At 41.3% G+C, this 26,945-nt stretch overlaps 2 protein-coding genes across 9 annotated transcripts in view; one reads left to right on the top strand and one right to left on the bottom strand.

The window, feature by feature from the left end:
* TLCD4 (TLC domain containing 4) overlaps positions 1 to 15,875 on the bottom strand; it is a 41,415-nt gene extending 25,540 nt beyond the window's left edge. The window contains exons 1-2 of one of the 6 annotated variants that reach the window (XM_051624934.1): positions 15,752 to 15,875; positions 6,837 to 7,063 (exon numbers count right to left, since the gene is read on the bottom strand). The gene's annotated coding sequence lies outside the window, so the exon portion shown is untranslated. The other 5 variants (XM_051624938.1, XM_051624936.1, XM_051624932.1 and 2 more) reach the window with 5 other exon arrangements.
* Positions 15,876 to 15,931: 56 nt separating this feature from the next.
* The window catches only part of CNN3 (calponin 3), a 59,565-nt gene continuing 48,551 nt past the window's right edge, over positions 15,932 to 26,945 (top strand). The window contains exons 1-3 of one of the 3 annotated variants that reach the window (XM_051624360.1): positions 15,932 to 16,134; positions 18,806 to 18,948; positions 22,359 to 22,481. In XM_051624360.1, coding sequence (XP_051480320.1) covers positions 18,895 to 18,948; positions 22,359 to 22,481 — 177 coding nt within the window. In that variant the 5' untranslated portion in view covers positions 15,932 to 16,134; positions 18,806 to 18,894. The other 2 variants (XM_051624363.1, XM_051624359.1) reach the window with 2 other exon arrangements.

Below are 26,945 nucleotides of genomic sequence, written 5' to 3' on the forward strand. Positions count from 1 at the left end.
TTCTTATGGCTGTCCAGCAAAGCCTAATCAAGATACAGAACTTCATGGATTATATATGAGCAGACACTTTATCCCCCAAACTGCATAGTCATTGATTACCATTCAGTCAGCTGATACAGTTTTTGAGCCAGTGGAAGGCTGGGTGAGGAGGGAGCGTACAACTACTTTCTAACTCAGGAAAAAAACTACTATACCCAGGTTTCACTCTTCACCACTAGCTTTTTAGTGGTGGTCTTCTCCTGGCTTACCCAGAATTACTGTATTGATAGTTCAGTTAAGACAGTAATTACAAATTATCAAAATTTTACTCTTGCAGCTTTTCAATGTAGTCTTTAGGAAAAGAAATATCAGCAAACAAACACCTGAAACTAACAATTTTAAGAAAGGTGTCGGTTACACATGTCTGGTGCAGCATAACATTACTCCATTGACTTCACTAATTTTGAAAAAGCTACTAACACAGCTTTTCAATCATACTCAGTAAGAGCTGAAAATAGGCTCTTTTCATCTGCTATTAACATGTGGTGGTTTTCCTGCAATTCTGTTTCTACTTGGAATTTAGAAGGAAAAAATCAATCATATGAAGACTCAACGTTCATTCACCCCCAATATGAAACCTGTGAACTTCTGATAGAATCACATTAGCACTTACCTGAAAGAGAATAAAGGAGCTGAAGTTACCAAGTTTTGCACCAGCAATGCCATTTAGCATTTATGCTCTCATTTCACTTTCTCCGCACCAATTTTTCACGTCATAAAATTAAGAAATGCAACTGTATAGCCACAAGACACAGTAAGGAAGTGCAGAGGAACATACAAGGCCTACAGCCCTTACTTCTTTAAGGCTGGATTTCAAGATGAGTTGGATCAATTTCCAAACAAGATTATACCCTAAAGCCGCTGGTGATACCAGGACGTCCCATTCAATCCTACGCTCTCCTGATCTGCTTAAAACTGAAAGCCAAATCCAATCATTGTAAAACTTAACACACTAATTTGTAGAGAGCAATGTGGAGCTACTGACTGTTTGCACATTTTTTATTAAGCCTAGCAATAAAACATCTGCAGTGCTTGAGTTTTGCTGTACTGTTGGTTCTGAGTGGTAGTTTCTATTGCTCCAATTAGACTAAATGCACTGCGTAGGACATCTTACTTGGTTCAGTAAGCAGCATTAAGGAGACACGCAAAATTCAAGCTGCTCACAGCTTAAGCCATCCCCTTTCTGTGTAAGGCTATTCGCGTCCCAAACTCCACTTGGCTTTGGCTCTTTAAACACCCAAGCAAGGAGCAATTAGGCACGCTTCCATAAGGACGGGGTAAAAGGGGATAAACCACGCGCTGTGGCATCATTTACCTGCACCACCGATTTCCTCAGACCTGCAAGAAGTTTGCAGTCGGAAAGCAACGAGGAGAGGAAAAGCCCCCAAACTCAGAGGGGCTACCGAGCCGCAGGGGAGCGGAGGGACCCGAACAGGCTAACTCCCGGGCAGCGCCGCGTCAGCGAGAAGCCCGCGGGGGCTCCCCCGAGCCGGGCATTACCTGGTGTTCCCCGTCAGCCAAGGCAGCAGCCCCGGACGGCTGGCTGGTGGGCAGGCTGATGGGCAGGAGCCGCCGCGCTCCTCTGGCCGCAGCCACTCGCTGCGGCTGCCGGGGCGGCTGGAGCGACCGGACCGCGGCGCTGCCCCGCGCGGTCAGGGCGGCGAGCGGCGCCGCGAGGGGCGGCCCGTGGCGGCGGGAGGGAGGGAGGGAGGGAGGGAGGGAAGGGGCCGCTCCGCGCAGCCCCGCGGGGGCGGGGGAAGGGGCTGCACCGCCCTCACCCCGCCAAGATCCGGTCCCTCAGCGCCCCCCGCCCCCCCCCCTCCGAATCCGCAACCCGCTCCTTCCCTCCCCACCGCACCTGGGAGCGGGACTACCGGGACCCCGCCGCCTTCGCCATGGCTCCCCGCGGGGACGGGACAGTCCTTCCCGGGCGCAGGATGCTCTGCCCGCCGGTGGCGGCGGGGGCTCCGGGATCAGGTTACGGCAGGCGTAGCCTTAAAGGGGCCGAGCCGCCACCTGCCGCCGAGGGGAGCCTGGCCCTGCCGCCCGCTCTTCACAGCAGCTCCCCTGCCCCGCAGCTGCCCGCGGGCCCCGGCTGGGCGAACGGCCGCGCAGCAGCGGCATTCACTAAACTAAACCATCCGGGACCGTCCCCAAACGCGTCGTCAACGCGGCTCGAAACGCAGCCGCGGTGGCAGCGCGAAGAAGCAACTGTCTGTGCGGGAAGCGCGGCACGGCGAGGGGAGCCCGCGCCAAGACCCCGCGACCGCAGCTGCCATCACCAGCCTCGGAGCCCGCTTGTCGCCCCTACGAGCTGCCTTTCATTTATAGAGCCCATTGTCTAAAATATATCACGAGAAAAATGGTGACGTGGCCTAGAACCCACGCCTGCCCTCCTTGATAGCCCCGCACAGCAGGCGGTCACAGGTAACGCACCGGCCAGAGAACAGAGAACAGGTAGGGCTGATACTTACTGGTTTTAAAATTAAATGCTGTGACTTTTGTCAACTTATTTTTCATTTTACATTTTTGAACTGCCGTATAGTATTGAAAAATCAAAGAGAAGCAAAATTACATTGACAAAATTAAATATGATGATGAATGGACTTAGGTGTTTCACCAACTAGAAAGCACAGTGGTCAGGACTCCACTCCTCTTGGCATGTTTTTCTCGTACACACCCTAAACCATCTCAATTTTCCATTTCCATTATGGCTTCCTGATCTTTCGGATAAATAATTTAAAATTCCTCCTCTGTAAAACAACATAATGTTGAAGGTAGTCACGTATTTCTCACACTAGATTAAGCTGCAGCTGACAAAGAAATCATCTACCCCAACTATGTACACTAATCTCTCTTGCAAGATGGCTCCCACGGCAGGAATGCTGTGGCTTAAACCTGAACAGAAACTGATGCTGGCTTGCCTTAATGTGCCCATCTGTGAAATGCAGAAACTCAGGTACTGATTAATGAGGGATTGAGCCATTCCTGCTGTAGAAATGGCAACCTGTAGGAGGTGGCAGGGCACTCTGCCAGCATCTGTAACTGTTTCAAGACATCCTGGCTCAATCCATTGCTGAACCGAAGTCAGCTGCACAATAAGTGTGTAAACATTGGAACTACGGAAGTTTGATTTTCTATGGACTTCTGTCTTATGGTTGATCAGCTTTTAAACTGATCTTTGTTAACAAAATTCCATAAGACATTCTCAGCTGAGTGAAGGAGGTCCAATTCCTACTTCCAATCTTCTTCCACTCCAGAAACAAACAGATGGACAAATAAAGACAGCAATATCATAGCAGCACAATTTCTTAGTCAAATTGGTATAAAAATCCCATATTTCACTCTGATGTCATATAATTTTATTTCTAATATAAAGATTTCAACCTATGTTCTGTTATGTCTACAGTTTTTAGTGAAAAAGAACAGCCACTAAATCCTAAGAACTGCATGGTGGGATCATAAACCACTTTCAAAATGACATAAACTATAAAAATTCTCTTAGGATTTTTTTCTTCAATAACATACCTTCCAAAGAACAGTCCTCACTTTTTGCTTAATCCGATATCACTGACTCTGAAGTTTATATATACTCCTTGCCCCCTTAACTAGGACAACAGTCTTCCACATGGACAAGCAGTGGACCTCTGAGATGATGGAGGATCTGCAGTGAAGGCAGGAACAGTTGTCCTCAGGCCTGTGGGCACAGGCAAGGACTCTTTCCATGTATGGTTAAGAACCAAAGACTCCAAAGAGCAAACTCTGGCAGATTTATCTGCCATGTTTTAAGATGTTATTTCTCTCAACTGCCTGAAGTCATGATCATTCCAGTAGAACAAAAACAAGAAAGTAGGTAGCTTTTCACAATACCAGCCTGTGACCTGGAGTCTCCACCATACGAGTGTGGTAATATCTAGCAGTAGGGTAAAGCAGACAGTTAAGAGTGGTTGTCTTCAGCTGAACAGGTAACTGCCAGACACCACCTATCAAAATAATCCATCACCATTTTGCACATACAGGTTAGGAAGCATCTAGGAGAAGACAAACCAGACTCTCCCCAACCTTCCATATCAGGCCCATGTAACACACAGCCCAGCAAACACAGCATGCTGCGTGGGTGAAAAAAACTAGTTTGACCTGCCTTACTGCTCTTTCCTTGGCCCATGACCAACACATTGTTGAGCATACAGCAGATCATGACCAGAGGCAATGCCATCTTTCAGCAGCCCAACTACAAATGCTGGATTGAGTGCTGCTGACCATAAAGCAGGGAAGGGTGATGTACTGAGGATTCCTGGCTGATAACTGCTCTCCATCTGAGTATACAGGACAACATCTCTCAGATTTTTTATAAAGGCTAATTTGCAGATAAAAGAGAACTGGCTATGGGTGTATGAAGATGTTGAGGTAGAAGGGAGGCCTGTAGACATGGTAAGATATGGCTGCCATAAGTTCAGATTGCCCTAGATTGGTTGTCTGTCCTCTTTTCCAAACACAAGTGTTCTTCAGGAAGATTTTGAGAACTGCCTGTATATTTAAGCTTATTGCTGTCTAATAATCTCACCAGGTTGGATGTTACTGCGTAAGTGCAGCAGCCTTACCTTGGATATCCCATGTCCAGCAATGCCAAAGCGATCCTCACAGAAAACACACTAGGCCTGTATTGCATGTGCAAGGTAACTCCAACAAAATCAAGAGAGTACTTTACCACTCCTGAAAAGTGTTGCATGAACTTGCCACACAATTACTTTGAACATTTCCAGCAAGTCCTAAAAGTTTGAGACTTACTGTACTTACATTACGCAACTTGTGCGCCTATTTCTGCATCAGAAATACTGCATCTAAAGGGTGAGATGAACAGGTACCGGAGTAGTAACACTGCCAGCTGGTTGCTATATGGTGACCCCAGTTTGGCTTTCACAAGGAATACACTCTTCCCTCACTCCCTTGAGACATGTGGCCACCATTTTCCAGCAGCTGCAAACCAAAGTTACCACCACTAAACAATGTCAAGAAGGTCCCCAGTAACAAATGCAACTTCTGAAACCAAGCTTCTGCAGGGAAGAGAAGCACGGGCAATGTGCTTGCTAAGGTGAGGTGTAGAACAGAGATTTGGGAACACAGGACAAAAACTAAGATTATATTCCATGTTGACAGACGGCACATATGCTGAAAGAAAACAGGGAAGGTGAGGAGGACATAGAGTCCTCCTCCATAACAGTAGCACATGCAGGTTAACTGGATAATTCTGTTGGTTTCAGCTAAATAATCCTATTTACACTATGTAATAGAAAAATTTGGCTTTGCCTTCCATCTATCCTTTAATAACAATTAAACTTCTTGGTTATATTGACGATTTTCAGCTTCATGCTAATTAGGCCCAGGAATTCCATAAATGAGGAAAAAATTCTGCTGAAATTGAGTGAGTCTGCTAAGACAGGGCAGTAAAGAGAAGGTAGCCCAAAATAAATAAGTTGAAGGCTGCAGTAATCTATCCTCAGCCAAGTTTTACACACCTGTTTCATACCCTTCTCCTTCTGCAATTGACTTTCAGGGTGGCACTTCAGGTATGGTAAAAATTTGTTGTCAGATGACTGCTTTTAACTCCCACTAGAATTTGTGAGAGGGACATGACCATGAATAGAAAAACTACACAGTACCCTTTCCTAAGTATGCCTTGTAATTTCAGAACCGTGCTTTCTCAGAGCTGAGCCTACCTCTGCCAAGACTGAAGGCTTTATCATGGCTGCTGAACTGAAAAGTGAGGCACAGATGAGAAAGGAAAATACTTCTTGAGCATTTAATTTCAGTTGTCATTTTGAACTTACACAGGACGTAACTAAGCTTTCTGTTTGAATTTAACAATTATAGTAAGAATAGAGTCTTAATGAATGTTTAAAGCCTGATCAGTATATGAAAGGAATTATATAACATGGTATTGTAGCAGCAGTGGATTGAACTCAGTGACCTAAAATGCTTAAATTTATTTCCATCTTAGGAAGTTCTGGTGTCTACCTGTCAGCAGCAGAAGATATTATCAGAAAATCAATTATACATGTAAGCAAAAATACCATGAAGATGAAAGAACATATGAAAGAGCAAGCACAATTCTCCTTTCACAACACTGAGAATCAAAAGTAACTCCACTGAAGCCAATGAGTTACACTGGTGTGAGTGAGAAAAGAACCAGCTCCATTGTCTGAAAATTGCTCAGGCCACCCATGGAGTCCAATCACAGTAAACTGTAGGCAGCTAATATTGCAGCATTTAATTCAGAAAGCCCAAGACTGAAAAAAGGAGACTGAAAAGAAAGGATCTGAATTTGGGGTTAGCAAAAAAAAGCTGAAAAATAGCAGGAAAATTGTGAATGGAAAAGGAAAAAAAAAATATCTTCCCTCCCACAAAAATTTGCATAGAAAAAACAGTGAATCTGCATGCTTTGTGGTTTTTTTTTTAAGCATTCTGCATGCACACAGTTAGCAGTTGCTGAGCTGTATGCTTCCCTGAAGCATATCTTCATTTTCTGAACAGCAGACATATTTTGTGTGCTGATGCATATTATGTTATAGCTACTCAGAGTGCTGCAGAATGAGTCTTAGCTTTCCAGCATAGGTCACTGTAATGTATCCTGTCACATTTTTAGGTAGCAGTGTATTAAACGATGCCTTCATTTTCCCCTGCTTTCATTTACTTCCCCTAAACGCACCCTCCCTTTTTAATCTTGGATTGGTTAGTTTAGCTTTCCTAGCTCCTGTCACCTCCCCATTTGAAACAGTATTTCTGTCAGTAGTACTTACTCTCAGTAATGGAACAAAGGCTTGTTTCTGGAAAGCTGTCTGGTCACTAATGTCTTCCCGTATCTCAGCCTTCCTTCTTCAGTTTTCTTCCAGTTTTTCTGCCTTCTCTTCTCCATTTAGCTCTCATCACATGCTGTCTCTTTCATCTAGTTACACTTCACCTGCAGTATCACCCTCTCTGTTGGTATTATTGTCCTGATTATAACCATCCAGAAGCTATTGAGGACCTGTAAAACAGCACATTGTGAGTTTATTATGCTGCACTACAAACCGCTACACTGAGGCACCGTGTCAGCATTATGACAAAACATCAAAACATATTAAGACAGATGTGCTGAATATGATCCACAGAATTCGCAGGAATGCCATCTCTTTTTTCATTTCCAGGTTATTCTTTCTCCTATTTTCCCCCCTTTCTCACTTTTTCCTCTATTTTCTTGTCACTTTTTCATTCTCTGCCATTTTTTCTTCCTCCCCACAGTCATCCTCCCCTGGTTTCCTTCATTGTCCACCTCACATTCCTCCATGTATTTTCCTCCCTCTGATATGCCTGCACAAAGGACTGTAGCAGAGGCAGTACTGCAGCTTTCTTAAATGTATCCCTGGCTCTTTACTAAACAAAGTTGCATCTCTGTGCATCTTTGAGATCAGCAAACTAAGGGTCTAGAAAGCATTCCATTCCCAAAGGCTTAAACCAGAGAGCTCAGAGATTAACATGACTTCTCAGGTCCCTAATCTCCAAGATGGAACATACTAGAAACAGCAGGAGGAAGCTTGACATAATACCAGAGTCTTTTCTTCCCATGCACATACTTCCTTTTGCCTTGTGAGAGCTGAGGCTCTTAGCAACAAGAGCACTGTAGAATGGGGTAGTGACTAGAATTTGATGATGTCAGAACAGCAGAAAATAAAAGAAGATGTACTTTGTAATGGCATACAATTGAAGAGCATGAAATTGGTGCCAAGCAGTGCTAAAACCAAACAAATTATTTCCCAACAATTCAACATGCAAAAGGTCAGAACGCTTTTTAAAATACTCAGACTGTTAATTCAAATCAGCGAAATTCAAATAGAGAACAACAGTGTTTGTTGATACTAGGTATTTTGTTTTACATGCTACCATCAGATTTTCAGGAGCAGCACATCAGGTAAAAAGCACACTCACTTAGGATAGTATCACTCATCTGTATGCTAAAGATAGCTTCTAAGCCTCGCTTAGATCAGGCTAAACTTTGGCACATGCCACAGCAGCTGCCTACCATTTAACTGTGCCTCTTTCAGCATGCACCACAGTGCAGAAAGAATGGTGTATTAAGGTATTTTAATGGCAGATATATAGCCTGAAAAGGTTAAGTAGTTTCTTCAGATAATATAGTTTCCTTTAAGTTTCCTTTAAGTGCCTGTCAATTCTTAAGATTTTTAAAACAATTTGTCTATAATTATAGTGATTTTTTCCCATCCTCTGTTGATCTGTGAAAGCCTTGAGGAAACAAGGAGGGAGAATTTCTTAGTAGCACAAGACAACAATAAAATCTCATGCACGCTCACATTAGTGATAACTACATTGAAATCCACACAAAAAACCCTGAACAAGAAAATAACTGTTTTTCACATAGTTCTCAGATACAGTACTCAGTAATATTTGTAATCTGAGAACAATATTCTTTTTAAATTGCTATATCTTAAATACTGAAGCTTTTTAACTTAATATTTTGGGGTGGATGCTGAAGTGATACATTGTTTCAAAAGAGAATATATTTTATGTCCTCATGTTTTCAGTTTAGGAGCCCCAGAATGTACTATTCCTTTTTGTTTTATTGCTAATAATGTCTTCTAGCAAAGATCCTGCCTTTAGCAGTGCTACATGGTAATATTGTAATTATTTGCTAATTTTGTATTGGCACTGTTATATATTCTTACCTAGTTTTCATTTATATCAGTGGGCCTCATGACCTTTCCACTGTCTAAAGCCTTGATCTGCATGTTATTTCGTACAGACACATTTTTGTCCCTCTGTGCAATTCTAGCCACATGAAGGAGATCTTGTTCTGCACTCTAATTTCCAAACCTAAGATTTAGACAGCAGTCCTAGTAAGAGAGATATAAAAAGGGCAGTAACAGTACATTTAAATACATCAGTGCTAAAACACAGAACTAAAGCCTGTCTTTCAAATCAGCAGGGAATATTTTACATTTCCACTTCCAATGACTATTCAACACCATATACATTTATGCTGCTGAGCAACACACATTCTGACTGACTTACTCAAGTACCTACAAATATGAGAAACCCAAGGATAATTAAAAATAAATAAAAGGCAAAAATAGTCCTAATTGTATGTTATATACATGAAGAAATGCTAAGATGGAAGAGTTTCACCATAAAAATGTTGTAATAACAAACATTATAATTTGGTCTGGAAAGTCTCTGTGAATCACACAAAATACACTGTGTAACTGAATAAACTGCAGAGAAATTGCATTGTAAGAGACACTAATTACAACAACTTGGTTGTGGGGTGTTGCACATTTACTTTGTTGTAAACATACAGATTTTGTAGTAAAAATTCTACTGGGACTGTCTAAAGAATCTGCATTTCAGCAGCTAATCATTTGGTTTGCTGAATAATGGATATGACACATCTGGAGTTCCTCCAGTCTTGTCCTCTTTTTCTGTGTGGAAATTATGCCCCTGTGGAAACAGGAATCTCCCCATGGAGGGAGAGAACTTCAGATTCAAGATATCTTGGGCAACAGTACCTGCACATACACTCTAGTCCAACACCGTGTTACACAGTGCACAAGTCAGATGTGTTCTGGACATACTGTGCTCCACGCATACGCACCGCGCGGCAGACTGGACATCTCTGATTCACTGGATGTACCAGATGTACCATGAAGCAAGTCCATGATGCTCAGAATTCAGTAAATGTGATGCTCGTGTATACAGGCCATCTGTGTACAACCTCATGAGTGTTTCCACAGGCATTTTTTATTTTCTTTTTAGTAATATATTAATTATCAGTCTGCAAAATAATTAATACCATAATTTAACTGTAACCAATTATCTCATCACTGTTTAATTCACAATAGGAATCAACCAACTCTCTTGACACCTTAACAATGCATTAAATTCACAATAACTAAGGCATATGGCATTCCATTTCCCAACACTCATTTAGTCTGTAATGGAAGCAAGGACATTCTCTTCTTTTACTGTCAAACACAGAGAAAACAGTGCTACGCCTCACCTGTGGTTGATAAAAAATATTGAGTGGTATATGTTTTTAAATATTATGTTATCATATATTTTAAAACTGTTAAAATGTAGCATAGAAGGCATGTTATATTGGCTATAGCTGGACTTGTAACTGATAAGGTTTTTTGTTAACATTGTTTGCTGTGCTTCACATCTTACATATTTTTAACTGAACAGAAGCAATAGAATGACTTTCAGATTTCAAAATTTCAATATTTTGTCTTGCAAGAATTACACACAAACTTACAGAAATTAAAATGCTGAGATAACTTGGCAAGCCCTTGCAAACTCTACAAAGAATTCAATTTATCTTCATTGAGAGCTAGTAGAGTCATTACATTCAAGTGACTTAAGGATTTGGACAAATCCCCAAACCTACAGCCATAACTGGCAGCATCCCCAAAACAACAGTCAATAAATGACATATTTTTAAATACAACTGCATGAAGAAAAGACACAAGTAAAAGAGGAAAAGAAAGTTAGTGCAGAGCAAAACCAGAATACATCACCTCTTCTCTTACAATATAACCAGTTATTTCAACTCCAGCATGTCATTAATTCAACATTAGATTTTAGAAACTACCATCCTTACTTTCACCTCAGGAAGCTGTCTTCACAGTGGAGATGATCAATTCTGATGCATTTTGTAAGCCCATAAGGAAAGGATGGAGAGAGTGAAGAAGGGCAAGAGTCTTTTTGCTCAAGCCTAAGAATGCTGAGGGCTGGGGACTGAAATCTAGACCCGTGATGGAAGCAGCAAACCTCCAACGACCTGATTTTCAGTCTGAGAGAGGAAGAGGTGTGCACCAACACAAGCTGTTAGATAAGACCAGGCTATTTCCCTGCACAAGCAACGGCCAGTTTTCTGACAGCATGAATGCAGCAAAGGCTGAACAAATGTGCATTTCTCTTCATTCCCCTCACAGAGCCATGGGAAACTCAGGAAAACCCCAGTCAAAAAGCAGTACTGAATATGTAGAGAACCCTACATCCTAACTCCCAAGTACCTTGCAAATTTAATTTTACATATAAACAGGTTTGAAGATGCATTTCCAGGAAGGTAATATCAGACTCTAAATCTATTTTTAGGAATAATGTAAAAAATGGCCTTATTTTTAAATGCTGAGTGGCCGGAGGCACCTACTGACCTCCAGGATGCTCAGCACTTTTAAGATGTGAAACAGCAATCGCTTTCTCCTGGCTTTTAGAAGAACATCAGTTTACATTACATTACAGGGACTGCTCCCTAAGCATGCTGCCCAGTAATTAGAGCAAGTTGCAATATGTAATTTTTGTGCCATCTACTACACATGTTCTTGTTTCATAAAAATCACACTCAAAATGCACTCAGTTACCAAGCCTTGCATCATCAAAGCTGCACAGACCGCCATGCGAGCCACGCTGTCAGATGTAGTGGGTTAAAGAAACATCTGGTAGCAGTACGGCTCATATGCCTGCTAGAGAAAAATATTTTCCCTAAAAATTGCTACTTTGATTCTAAATTTGTACATGCTATTTAGACCCAGACAAATTTCTAAAAACAACCTCCTCCCCCACTTCCAAAGACTACATGCAGAGAACGTATCATTGCCAGAAAGGGAAATCTTTAAACAGTCAGAGGGAAGAACACCTGGTTTATTGCATTGGTGTAAACTCACAACTGCTTGTCTATCCCTGGTGGCAGTTAGACACCACAACACATCACTGGAAATTAAAGCATAAAGAACAGTAAACATGAGAAACAGTTCAATTTTAATAGAAAATAAAACTCATTATTTGGGGTATTCCAGATTTTTGGCTACTTAGGACATGCAGTGTTTTAGTGTTTGCAAATGCTCTATCTTTGTACCTAAACAAATGAGAGTAATCTTAAATATGTACGAGAACTGCCGTTACACCAGGAAGCACAGCACTAACTGTAATGCTAACATAAATACTACAGATGTAATTGATTACAGATACAAATCAGGACTTCTAAGATTACATTCCTATAATTATAATGAGTCACAAGAAAGTAAAACTGCACTTAGCCCAAAGTAATTGAAAGTAAATGCTACTAAAAGGGACAAATTTTACTACATACTGGCTCTGAGAACATCCCAGTTATATACTTATCAGCTGCCTGCTTCATCTTGTACCCAGCTGATCCCCAATGGTCCAGTCCTCTGATTTAATTAAGAACCCCTTTTCTTGCCAGCAGCAGAACTTTTTACAAAACTTACGATGGTGTTACTGCTCTAGTGTCTTCCAGATGCAGCTTGCATTTCTAATATTAAAGAAGAATCATTAGAAACCCAGTTAGAAATCTTCCAGTTTTCTTTAGTCAAAGCATGTAGGATCACTGTTCTTTTGTTTCTAAAAACACTGGAAGCACGTTAAAAAAAGAAATACTTGTTTTCTGCAGAAAATCAAGTTTCCCTATATATCATATCTTTTCAAATCACTTCCCTTATGAAATTATTGTACAGGAAGTAAGAAGATTATTTTCATACATTTAATACATGGCTGAGGTTTGACAGGATAAATGGTTCCACATTACAAATTTTTCAGTAGCAAAGCTTGACAAAGAGGTTCCTGCCCTTTTCCTCACCCAACTAATTTTGCTAGTTTAGCTCTCAGTTGTGCTGATGCAACTGGTTGTGGAGCTGCAACCTAAGCCAAAACAAGGCAGAAGGACCTCACTTAAGAAAACCACAGCACAATCACAGTAAAAGGTCTCCTTTTACAATTCATAGTTAGAAGAAAAAAAAAATATTCAAAATACCAGTTAAGGAGTCATGAATATAAGGTGCTTTGCAGCTGCATGGACAGACTCTCACAATTAAAGTTACTTAAAAATGAAATGTCAGAATGACCATCACATAGACAAAACTGCCTACATTTCACTTTACCAAAAAAAGTTATTGTGTATATATTCCAACTGCAGCCTTTCCTATTGGAGTCAAAAGAAACTGAAACACAAAGAGAGTGAGCCTCCCTCAAATCAATTTAGTACTCACCAGTGTAACTTTCAAAGGAGACATGCAGCAGATGTACTAGTAGGTCCAGCAGAATATTCACATATAAAAAGGACAGCTGCAGGTTTTTCTTCAGAACATTGTCTCACAAGCAGTAAATGGAAAAAATACTACAACATTTTATAAAAACCTATCTTTTCCTATTCAAGAGTTTCAGAGCTTTCTTTTGGACAACAGTGATCAATTATTTAGAAAGAGTGTGGTTTATTTCTCCTCCAGTAAAGAAGTTCAAAGCTAACTTCCTGCATCAGTAGCAGAGGTACCAGAGACAGCCCTTGTAATTATTGCACTTACATCACTTTCTGTCAAATGACTTTTCAGGGCAAGTGCTTTTTTTCCTCCCAAATAAACAGGTTACATGTTCACTTGCAGTATCATTCATTTTACAAACTGCAGAACAACAGTATCCAGCACTAGCCACTGCCTTCCTTGCAGAAGTCCTATACTTCACCTGCCTCATTATCTAGCCAATGTGACCATGATGTGCTAATCCTGCTTTTTCATGTTAACTTTCACATGCATGTCTGATGCTGAGACAAAATATTCTCAAAGCACATAAATACAGGAATCAATCCCCAAGCATGCAATGCAGTTTGCATGAGTAGAGAGCAACCTGCTTGCTCCATGACTCTTACTGTACTTAAACTGAAATCTCCCTGGTCCAGAACACTGTATGGTGTGAGAAAGGAGTTGCCATGATGAAAAAACACCGATACGCTTACATCCAACTGAGAAAAGATGTAATTAGCAGTGCTATACTGCTAATGGGATCTTCATGGGGTCTACTGAATTTTCACAAAAGAAAACAAAGCATCTGCAGAACTTTATGGCAACTAGGTTGCAGACTGTTGCTTCTTTCTAAGTCATTATTTTAACCAGTCTCACAACATTCTGACTCTTCCCTCAAGCCTTGCAATCTGCTATGGATACTACTTGAAAATTGTATTCCTTATTCAAGCAGAATTCCCAATGAGTGAAAGACTTTCAGCACTTGTCCTAGGAGCTTGTGAGGCAAACTCACTGGTTAGCCTTTTAGACTCAAAATTTATTATCTTTGCTTCGAATCCAAGGAACTGTCAGATCCTCAGTTTTCTCATCCAAAGAACAGGTTATTTCCTTGTATGCATCACGCCTATTTTTACCTCTTGTATTTAAACAGCCTGCCCAGCAAAAAAAAAAACGCCCTGCCAACTTCACTGGTTTTAGGTCAGTTTCTCATTAATTTCACCAAACAGTCATAGAGAAGAACCCTATGTAAGAAGGGGGAGAATGTGCATACAGAAGAAATAACATGAAAACATGACAAAAACTTGAAGCTTTTTATATTGCTCTCTGCTGCTGAGATTCCAGGATTGTTTCTTTGAATAAAATGCCTAATAAATAGCAGTTGTTTAACACTTCTTATGGTAGGAAAAATAAATGCAAAGGGAAGATATAAAAAACCCTTGGAAAAAAAGTCCTTAAATAAAATCACTGCTAGCTACACCCCCTGTTGCAACCTGGGATACATCAATGACATTACTTTTAAGGAAGACAGTACAAGTGGGTAAAGATCACCACAAAATTAGTATTTAAATTGCCTATGGAACTTACTGGCTTGTAACATAGTAGTTCAAAGACTGTGGTGGTGCTTTCTTCCCCTTTGTTCTGTAATTTATAGACTTGCATCTCTATTGTCCCTAATTATTAGTTTTATGTAGTGAAGTGCAAAGTAAAAAGAGTTTTTGAAATTCACGCATCATCAACAGAACTATTAATTAAAACCTTGCTGCTTCCAAATGTCAACAATGATTAAGCAGTGAGATATTTTTGTGAGGTTACTCATTTGGGTGGAAGACCTTACCATGGTAACACTGTTTTTAATAGTCTCTGCATAAAACAACTGCAAAATTATATGTTGCACTGATGTGAAAAAAACAGTAGAACTGTGAGACACAAATCATAAAGATTCTCTTTTACTTCAGGTCCTAAAATGGCAAAGAGTAGCTAGAAAGTATATCTTTTACTTGTAAATGATGCAATAACCACTGGAATCCATGACTACAACAACTTTTAGTTAAAAACAAGAAATAAATATTCAGCTTTGAAGGCATATAGGGATACAAAAAGTACCTGTTCATAACGAACAAGAGGAAAAAACCCAGGCAGAGAAACCATGGCAGACAGATGCAGAATTGCAATGTGTTTGATCTATTATGTTTGCACACTTGCCATAGCTGTGGTGTTTTATATGCTAGACAAGCCACCCTGGAAAGCAATGGAATCAAACCTCTCAAAAAAGGCTGAGAGTTCATTGATCCTCATCCATAGGCCAAAGGAAGGGCCTTGCTCCCTGGCAGATAATTTACGGACAATGATGAACAAACTCGACTGCTTCCTAATCATCAAACGTAATCTCCCAGCCTTTCCAGCACACACACATCTCACCCGAGCCCAGCGGCTGAATCATCACCGCCCCCCCAGCCAGGCTGGATGCTGACAGAGACGGAAAGAGTGCTGAGCTGTTGCTCCACACATCTTTCTGAAACAAAAAGCTAAAGTATTAAAACGAATGAAAACAAAAATTGTGAGAGGCAGCGAAATACTGATGTTCTTCTTTTAAGCACTGTTGTAGGCTACGTACAACTTGGCACACATACCTGGATAGGGACGGTGCCTCCGCACGCCTGCAGATCCCTGCGGGAATCCGAGCCCGTGTCCGCGGGGCCACATGACGGCTCCTCAGGACGTGTTTCTCCAGGTACTCGTTGGCTAAAGCAGCTCGGTCTCTGCAGCAGGAGGCAGCAGGAGGCAGCACCGGGGCGGGGCGGGCGGGCTCGGCTCGCAGCGCCCGTACCGAGAGAGTTCCCGCCGGTACCGGGCGAGTTCCCGCCCGGCCAGGCCCCGGCGCCGGAGCGTTCCGGAGCTCCCGGGGCTCGGCCGACGAGCAGCCGAAGCGGCGAGGGCCGGTTCCTGCCGCTGCCGTGGACACATGACAGCTCCGGTCAGACACGTCCCGCAGTACAGACCCAGCCTTTTACGGGTAGGAAGCGTCTCACACTTTATTTCCGCGGACACGCACCACACACGCGAGGGCAACGCGCGGCCCGCGCCCACCCACAAGCGACAGCGTCCCCCAGCCCAGCCCAGCCCAGCCCGGCCCGGCCCGGCCCGGCCCGGCCCCACCGCCGCCGGCCCCTCGGGGCCCGCCGCTCGCCCTCGTACCGCTGGCCCCGCCACACCGCGGGCCGCCCTCCCGGGGCCACCATGGCCGTCGCGGAACGGCCGCGGCTGGAGACGCGGGGAAGTTTGAGCCACGCCAGCTGCCGTACGTGGGAAGTGCTGCCGCCCGTTTCCGCGCCGTGTGGCGCGACGGCTCCGGCCGCGTCATGGAGACCCCGCTGCCTGTCGCCCTCCTCCTTCTCTTCCTCCTTCCCTTACTGCTTATGGCGGTCCTGGCGAGAAGGCGGCGCGGCCGGCGGACACCTCCCCTCAGCCTCCTGGTGGTGGCCGGCTCCGGTGAGTAGAGGTTGCCGCCCGCCGGCGTGGGTCGCGCCGCAGAGCGCCCGCGGGGGGGCCCAGGAACTACGGCTCCCGGCAGGCAGCGCGGAGCCAGGGCTAGCGCGGCGTTCTGTGTCCTTCGTGGTGCATGCCGGGAGTTGTAGTCTCGGTGGAGACACGGAAGCCCCGGGGACCCCCGCGTGCCGGCGGCTGCGGCTGGGGTGCCCGGCACGGCCCATCCCGGACCTCAGCGCTCCCACCCGGGCAGGGCGCCCTCGAGGCCGCCGCCTGTCTCTGGGGTTTTTAGTTCTTAATCTGAGTAATCGTTGCGCTTCCTCTTTATTTGTGGCATTTTCGTCTGTCTGACAGTTTGGTTTCTGAACCTTTCCTTCAGGCGCTATAAGCGTTTCACCGAAGTCGTTAACAAATATATTGACTAAAACCGGTGCAGGAGAGACCTGTGCAGCTGCTCGGTCTTCTGACAGAGAGTTACTGCTGATGATCCAGGGCAAGGCTTCATGAAGACCAGTACACCCCTTACAGACATCTCTTTGTCTGATAATCCTACCAAACACCTTTCTTTTGTTCACTGGCAAGAGTCTCAGGAGGGTGTGTCAGAAGCAGTACTGTTGTCCAGGTGTGTTGCCCCACGCGAAGGACACACACACCTGCTGCTCCTTGGTACCTCCCCAAAGTTGCAGGGTAATGAATTGACCCCCCAAATTTAGACCACCCTGAAAGTTTGCAGTTGACAAATCCAGGCATCCCTGTGGTTTTTGCACATTGACCAAATGAGTAATAACTGCAGGATCTTTGTGCAGTCTGAGTTTGACAGGCAGTTTTATTATTTTTCAGGTCACTTTTACTTCCACCAGGGCTGGAAATGTGTTTGTATTTCCTTTGGTCCTTTAGAATCTAGTTTGTACTAAAAAAATACATCCACTGTACGTAAGCTTACCATGTTAAATAATTCATGAGTCAGTTAACATTGATACAATGTTCCAGCTTGTTCTTCGAGGCTTTTTGAAGTAGGCATCTCCCGCTTTTCTGTGAATACTCAGATGATTGCCTTAGGATTTGTCAAAGCTTCAACAAGCCAGTGCTCATGAGAAAATAAAAAAAAAAGTATGAAAAATACTGCATGGAATTCTACAGAAAGGCGTCGAAGTCTTGTGTCTAAGGGAACAAACACAGCTCTTGCTGCTTGGCAGTTTTTTGCCAGCTAAGAGGTGCTGCCTTGTGGAGCAAAGGTCTCACAAGAGGCTAATGACACTGGGCAGCAGGAGGTAGTATAAATACATTTGGTTTACCATTTTCATCTGCAACTTCCAGCAGAGTGGAAAGCAACATGTCCAGTCAATGCTTTTGTATGTACTTACTGGTGCAGGTTGATGTTAAGCTGATCCAGACCCAAAGATAAAAGGCAAGCTGCTGCACTTCACCTGCACACACCATCTTCCCTCTCCCCTCCTCCACGGGTACAGGTATTTCTCTAACTCCAGTTGAGGAAACTCAACCAACAGTGACAACAAAATTAACCCTGCTCCCAAAAATCAAGGAAGTACACCCTCCACTTCTCTCCAGTTTAGTGCCCATTTAGCTCCCTGAGTAAAGCAACCTTGCAGCTAGAAGGTTGTCAATACCAGTTCAAGGGCAGGTGTTAACATCCTTGGTTGGAGCTGGACTGTTTCTTTTGCAAGCACTCAGCTTTTACATTGACATAGCTGAGGAGTGAAATTGTTGCCTGACTTCAGTACTGTGAGCTGGGATAGTGCAGCCCTGACCCTGGTCTTGCAGGAGGTAGGACTGAAGATTGGGCAGGGTCATCAGGAGGTGCTTCCACGCTGCAGCTCCAAGCCAGGTCTTGCCCAGCTTCATTTTTATCATTGTACCATGGTATGGCTTTTGAGTATGGACTACAGTATAACTTTGCCCAGTTGTTTTTGCATTGTATACAGGACATTAAACACAAATATTGTACTTCTGTATGATCCTGGTTTAATCCCATTTAACTGAAAAAAATCCATCAATATAGCTCCAGTGGGAGCTGAATTGTCTTCATATTACTTAACAGTCTCAACCATCCTTTAATTGAATCTTCTATTCTCAAAAGACTGTGACTGATAGTAGTAGAACCAGTAAGTTTTAAAAGGAAAAGTGGCTGAAGAAATTGAAAGTTAAAAAATTTTTCATATCCTATTTTGTTTTCACAGGTGGGCACACAACAGAAATCCTGAGATTACTTAGCTGTTTGTCCGAGTCATACTCTCCTAGGCATTATGTTTTTGCAGACTCAGACAAGATGAGTGAAGCTAAAATACGTTCTTTTGAACAAAAAACATTCTCCAATTCCCAGGTAACTTGTTAAATATGCTCTTGTAAGATAAAATTATCCTAACATGACATTCTAATTCAAGGCAATGTGGAAGCAGTTCTTTAAAAGGAAGTTAAGATCAGGGGGTCCTTTTGTTTTTCTAGATATTAATAATCACTTGCACTAAGGTTCAGCTTGAATTTCTATTCTGTGTGAACTGGTTTTATGTTTGTAAGAGTGAACTAAACAGTGTTGATTAACATTAGAGTACTAAAGAGACACTGCAAAAGCAAAGTAAACATATCTAAAAATAGCAAATGCCAATCTTGCTACCAGTTTTTACTACCACCTTCCTTACTTTTTCTTAAAATGGCTTTTACCTCCTGTTAACATCTTAACACGTTTGGTTTTTTTAATTTTTTTTAGTTTGGCATTTCCCTCAGTGACATAATGTATTTTTGAAAGAAATATCTTAAAATGTTTTAGCTAAGAAAAACTTAGTTGGAATTTCATTATTTTTGTGTATTTCTGGACTGTGGTTTGGTTGGATTTTTAAACTGTATTTTTAAACATTTATTCCATGTTTTAAAAGTAAGCAATACCTTTTAACGTCAGGTAGTTTTCTAGTGGATGACCTGAGAAAATGCTGAACACCCACAAATCATGAAAATATCCTATCTTTTTATCAAATGTTTGCTTGTTTTTAGCTATTTGGCTGCATGATTGATAGACAACAGTATGTCTGTTGACTTGTGTGGCTTGATCTCCAATGAAATTAGCAAGATTATATTTTTATTTAGAAATTGGAATAAGTAAAATGGAAACTAAGTCTGACTACAAAAATCTTAGTTCTCTTGAGCAAGTGGTTCAACACACAGTACATTAATTATGTGGTATTGTTGTAATTTGGTGCATTTCTGATATTTCTCTTGTCTTCAGCTGCACTTCTGGGACAAAAGATTGTAGGACCAGTACCAATGATTTTCGGAATAATCCCTTTTAATGTAAAGCAACTACTGCTAAAGTGAGCAAGAGGCTCACTTAGGAATGACATTTTTAGGTTTGTTTACCGCACATTGACCTTGGAAGGTGAAGGTTCTTCACCTATCAGAAGCTGCTGAATGAAGTGGAAATGGCTTAGTTTAAAACTGGGTTTGGCATTCTCTGCTAAAGTTTCATCCTTGACAAAAAGAGAGAAAAGTGACTGGAGGTATTTCCTATTCAGAGAAATCTAGTTTGGTAATTATTCAGTCACACAGTCATCCTCGCATATGTGAAAAATGTCCAACCCTGAGTTACTTAATTTCTTAGAATTATTTATTTTCAGTATCAAAGGATTATGCAGTTTTCCACTAGTTCACTTAGTTTTGCTAAGCAGCTTCCCTTTCGTACCCCCTTCAACTGCTAACAGATCGTGTAGTTATATTTTCCTTCAACATTGAAAACCAGAGGAACATTTTTGGCTGCATCTGAGTTTGCTGTCTGGATAACAGATGCTCATTTTCCTTCGGCCATTCTTTTTCCACTGAGCAAAAATATTTATAGTGAAAATGGAAGATTTTGTTTCTCAGCTTAATATTTAAATGTTGATTGATACAGGGGCTGAAGTCCTAACAAATTGCATAGGCACTTCTGTGCAAAGTTCCAAGCATGTTTTTTTGAAGAGCATCAAGAAAATCAGTTTGATTTTTACTTGTGTTCTACATTTCCACTTTGATATTGTTTGGGATCCCTGCCGAGTTTTGCTGAAATAAGTTTTTTCTTATTAAGCAAATAATGCTTTTTTCTTTTTTTTTTTTTTTTTCAAACATTGCTTAACACCACTCTAACAGTGAAGGGGGCATCCTGACTAGTTCCACTGAAACCTAATCTGCCTGAAACCACCTTGTCATACCTGTATTTCTTGTGAGACTGAATACTGTGTAAGGGTCTAAACTCCACTTACGGAATTTCTTTTTATCACCTCATCTCTTCCAAAGCTTGAAGAAATACAGAGATAGCGATAACCAGAATCCTGTTGAATGGGGAGCAGGGGGCATGTTTATTTTTCCATATTCTGTTGTCAGACTAATGCAATCAGAATTTCAACACCTGCAAATAAAACATAAATCAACCAGTTTGTAACATCTGTTAATGTCTGCCAGCATCACCACAATTAAAGAACCCTATCACAATGAAACAGAATAATTTCAGTCAAAAAATTAACTTAATAGTCTGCATTTATAAGTAGGGTGTTGTTTTTTTGATTCTTTACACCCTATATATTAAAAAAGCCCCAGTTATTGCTATTCAAGACTTGTAGTTTGCATTTACTGTACTACTATTTGCAACATAATCTTGCCTGGTCACAAATCACCAGGGTTAAGCTATGACAATTAGCAATGGTATATTTGAAGTAACCAGGCAATTTTCAGTATTTATAATGATATTTAGAGTCTCTCACTCCAAATATGAGTTCTGCCAGAGTGCCAGTGAACTGGTGCCCCATATGACGTGAGATAGTGACCACTGTCCAGATGTAAGTAACATGTCATTGAACAGTGCACTGCAGCCAACATTTGTTTCTCATTTAAACAGTCAAAAGTTTCATTGGTGTCAGGACTGCCTTCTGATGTAGCAGGAGCTCCTAGCTGTAGTTCCTCTGTTACAAGGTAAAAGCCATGTGTGAAAAGTGCAAGAAGCCTACTTACTGCTTATGGTGTTCCAAGACAAGCAGAAAACATCCAAGTTTTATTAATTTGATACTCACAATACCTTTTACATACAGTGAATATTCTCTACTTTTTCCTAGGAGAGAAGAAAGAGCATTGGTTTTTTATACTTATTTTTTATTTAAAGATGTTCTCTGCTCTTTCTTTATGCAAATATTTTACATTTTGAATATGCATCTTGCATATCTTTTTAATACCCACTGAATACTCATCTAAAGGATTGTGATATTTGCCGTTACATTTTTAGTAGTATACACCGGACATTACCTGAGAAAAGCTGTTACATTTTCTGCAGTGTAAATCCAGGAAGAATTTAAACAGGCAAGAAACAATCACCGTGTTTGGGTTGTATCTAATCAGACCCAGTCTTGTGTCTCCGTGACCACGAGGTGGGGCACGACGTTAAGATACCGCGGGTGAAGCTGCTCTCGCTGAATTGTTTATTAAGTTAGGAATGTTTTAAAGTAACACGAGAGAAGATTTAAAAAATAAATATAGTTTTAGTATTTCGTTTTACTCGAATGCCAGGAGTGCTAAGCATGGGACTGAACAGGACATCTAAGAGGAGGTTTCATACCAAAACATTTCCTAACTAGATTTACAAAAAAAAAAAAAAAAAAAGCAAACCAAAAGCAAAAAAACCCCACACAACAGTTGGTGCAGACAAATCTAATAACTCTACAGGAGGAGGAAGAACATGCTTAGAAAAATAACAATTCATCTTATCATGCTCTCTTCCAGTTCACCCTTCATCGCATTCCCAGAAGCCGTGAGGTTAGACAATCTTGGACCTCCTCTGTGGTAACAACCCTGTACTCCATACTTCACTCCCTTCTTTTGACCAACAAACTGAAACCAGATTTGGTAGGTAAAGTTAATCTATTGAGAATTTCTAATCTGCATCTTAAAGCATTTGAAATATCAAGTCATTGCAGACTGTATCTCATAATGTGTACTTAGATTTATAGTTCACAGGAAAAGTCTTTTTGAATGTAAAATTAAAGCTGAAAGTGTTATAGCAGCAATGCAGCAACACAGCAAGGAAGAGAGAACGGGTTGCACTGCTGGTGAATTAGAGTAGCAAATACCAATTTTCCCTCTCACAGTTTGCAGGTAACATTAGAGTGTGTCACTCCCTTGCTAATGCTGGTAGAGCCAGCACAAACAAGGTTGCAAGACCTTGATAATATCTCGTCAGGATTGCAACAGCACAAGCTGTGCCTGAAAGCTTGGTTATCCTGTTGCAAGGTCTTGCACCTGAAATGGTACAACCAGTCTGGAGCAGGCAGTTTCAAACCAGCAGAAATATATATAGATTTAATTATCATGCTTATGTGGACTTTTCAGCTACGTGCATATTTATTTAGTCTTTGGCTGACTCACATTAATTATCTCATCTAATGACAAAATACATCACTGCTGAAATGGCAGCTCCTCGCACTATAGTAACTTTTTCAAGCTGTTCACAAAACTGCACTCTCATGCTAATTACGACATGCATTTAAAAAAAAAATCCCACACTTAATCAAGTCAGAAGCAGTCAGAGTTGTCAGATTATAAAAATAAAATAGGCATAACTGATCAGTAAAATTTTGTGTTAATGCAAGACACAAAAAGTAGCGGACTGGACTCCCAGGTTTGAGTCCTACAATTCTTTGAGAGAAATTTTGGTTAAAGCTGGCTTTTTGCTAGAGGAGTTGTCATCTTAAGGAGTCAGTTACACAAACCTGAGTTTTTTTAAAAGAAGCGTTATTTTAGCAGAATATAAAAATAATGTTTGATGGACTTTTAAATATTTAAATGAAACCTGTAAAAACTTGTGCAGTTACAAGATATTTTTCGTAATTTAGTAGCAGCATAAATACACACACTGAGGATATTTTTAAGCAGACGTTTTTTGACTCTCACTGTGAACTGTATGGCTAATTTTGCAGAGGCTTACAGATGTATTTGTGGCATTTAAATGCTTAGAGAAGCTACTAGGAATAATTTGATCTTACTGGCTTCAATAATACTGGTCAGTTACTATCCAATCAACAGTTACTTGCTTGCTGGAGTTGTCAGAGCAGTTTGGTGTGTAGAACTACATAAGCAGCCTTTTGCAGTTCTTGTTTTTCAAGCCCATTCTCAAAACTGGAGATAAAGTTGTGAGAGAGGAAATTACATACTATTATTTTTGCAATTACTTTAATTGGGAGGAGGGTAATAGTACGAGGGATGTTTACAGGAAGAAGACATCTTAAAGCAAAGGTAACAAATGTTTAAGAAATATTTCACTACACCACTGGTTTCATTTAATATATATATGGCTTTTAGCTTATTGTTGCAAAATAAATTGACTGGTAGATCTCAGTCTGTAGTTTAATATATTACCAAATGAGTCACACAGTAGGAGAGCAGGAAGTTACTAATCTAACCCCATGGTTTCTCTGTTTACAAGAGAATCTTAGACTGACAGTGGGATTTACACATAGATTATTAAAAATGGTGTTGGAGCTGACAAACTGTGATAAGCTGTCAGAAGCCCAACACTTCTGAGAAACACTTGTCCTTGTAAAGTTAAGAAAACATTTTAGCAAGACCTTTAAGCCCTTTGTAGCATTCAAGGGAACCACTGGATCAAAATGCTATCAGAAGAGTCCTTATTAGAGAAGGAGTAGAGGAGAGGGTTTTCCCAACGATTTTGTTGCCAGGTACCATCATCAACCACAATAGTTGCTGGTAGTTCCACTTGAAGAAGCATCTCTGGCTTTATGCCAAATCTTATACCACTTGAAAGCTGCTAGCATACTTCTACTTGTGTGCATATCTTAGTTTAAGAATTCTGTAAAATATAGTAAGCCAGAGACCTGTGAAGACTTTAAAACATTTATCAGAGGAGAGTGATTTGAGGATTAAAATGCTTCACATTGCCAGTGAAAAGATTGTGTGGTAGGTGAAGCAACTGGTGATATTTAATTGCCTTTAAAAGAAAACGTTTATGCTAAAATGTAACTCTCCCTGCTCTTGGCAAAGCGTAATGCTTCGTAGCTTAAGCAACTAGAAAGGGTGGGAACAAACGCTGGCATTTATAGGACTCATCTATAACTTTTGGCATGGAAATCAACACCCAAATTTAGAAGCACAGTATTACATCATGCTGAGAGCTTCGTATTTTTAAACAGTAAAGCTTACAAGTGCTGTAATTTTCAGTTGAGACAACTATTTTTGTTTAACTGCAGGAGGGAGGGACAACTTTACATCGCTTCTAAGTAATCTGCACATTTGAGTCATCCCCAAATCCTTACACTGGCTTTATGGCTTGTCAGAAGTGTGTGCATGTTTGAAGGAATAACTAGTCTTCTCCAGATACCCAAAAGCAAGAGTAAAGCTGAAACAATGCAGTTGCAGGTTTCAAGGAATGCAGGACAAGAGAAGTACTGCAAAGGGAGCCTGAAGCCACTAGGTGTACAAAAGCAAGATTTGGAGCAGATTCACTCAGGTTGGCATAACTAGTGTATCTGTGGAACCAAAATAGCTGTAAAGGGGAAACAGCAAACCTAGCTGCACAGGAGTTACTTTCTATGTGCTTATTTACATGAGCACTGTCCCCCCTTTTATATCTCACACTGATCTTCCAGCAAAATTTCTTAGTTTACTTTGCATGAGAAAGCAGTTCCATCTAATGCTTCTTCAAGACAGTGATTTCAGAAAGAACTGAACAGCTTCCAGGAGACCTTTGCTGTCTTGCAGGACTTCACCCATGCTTGAAATGGGCCTCCAGAGAGTTTAAGAAATGTAAAAGTTAGCCTAGTTGTTGAGTTTGAGATCATCTTCAAGAGGCCCATTTCTGAGTTATGAACATCTACGCTCTGCAGAGTTAAGTCCCTTTAGAGATATCAAACCCAGTAACAAAATTAAGATGTCAGAAGTTAGGATTGGCTTATGTTCCTAGAGCCAAGAATTACAGAAATACAGGTGTCAGTGTTTTGCAGACACATCTACATTAGGCAGTTTTTGCAACATATAAGCCTTAGATATGCTTCCTATGCAGAAGCCTAAAATTCCAGGAAAGCAAGGCTTGTGCCAGCACACTCTGCCTACACCTTCTTTCCCCCAGAAACACTTTTGAGACCATTCATTAGTAACAGCCAGATTTAACATGCAGTCATAGCCTCAAAGACTGCAAATTCCTACCATGAAAACAGGCAGCTGCTCAGAGAAGACAAACTTTCATTGCCACCTTTGAAAGAAAGGCTGAGAAGAAATGCAAATTCTTCTTAGATAGTTACAGAAAATTTGACAAGGCGCACAGAGGCTTTTCCCAAAGAAAGAAAATTACTGAATCTTACATAACTTATTTGATGTTCAAGAAGGAATAAACTAGTGTTACAGCCTTCATGTAACATGCTTGAGTCATTCAGTCAGTAGGTACAAGTTCAGAGGAAAGTGGTCTTTAGTTCTCTTCCTGCTTGCAGAATTACTGCTCTTGTCTCTGGGCCAATTTGCCAACCTTGAAATCCAGTCAAGTGTTCTGCCCCTTTTGCTGGGTTGTGATTATTCCAGTCATTCTGGCATACCTGAAATCCAAATTGAAAACAAAGGATACATGTGCACAACACAGCATTAAAATTGTACAGATGTTGCATCCAGTCCTTGTTTTCAGCCATAGATGGGCCAGGTAATTGAGTCAGTGATTTGCTGTCCTTTAATGTAATAAAATTCCACGTTGAACTGTGTAGAAATGCTGCATAAGCCTCCATTCATTAGTGAATTGTGCATGCCAGACCCTTAGGATCAGACTTTTTCTTTCATCTCTGGGGACACTTCCCAGCAGTTCCTACTGCCTCAGTGCTCTACAGAGCCCGAGATGAACAGATATTTTCAGATCACTGCTCTTTGTAAAAGCCTGGGTTAAATCAGGCAAGGAAGGCAGTCCTTCCACATTAGGACCTCCTTCCTGTGGGAAGTCTCAAGTAAGAAGTTTACATTTGCACAGCAAGTACAACAAGCTCTGCTCTCTCCCTCCCCACCAGCTGTCAGTTGGATGGGTCTCTCCTTTTTAAACTTCCTTGTAGAAGCCTGAAAACCTGCACAGCTGATTATGCTCCTAGAAGTCTACCAATTATTTTATGACTGCTCATCCCATCGCACACATCTGGTCCCCAAACGGATGAAAAGTCACTACCACAAGCTTCTAGAGTTGTTACAGAAATGTCCACCCAGTAAGCTAAATGAAAGGAGATCATTATTTCATTTAGCTAAGATTTTCCATTCTTTGTGTCCTGCCCAAAGTGTCTTAAGGTCATAGATCTTTAACAAGTGAGTAAGACAATAATAAGTTATTGT

The sequence above is a fragment of the Apus apus genome, chromosome 7, assembly GCF_020740795.1.
Source record: "Apus apus isolate bApuApu2 chromosome 7, bApuApu2.pri.cur, whole genome shotgun sequence".
NCBI classification, from domain to species: Eukaryota; Metazoa; Chordata; class Aves; order Apodiformes; family Apodidae; genus Apus; species Apus apus.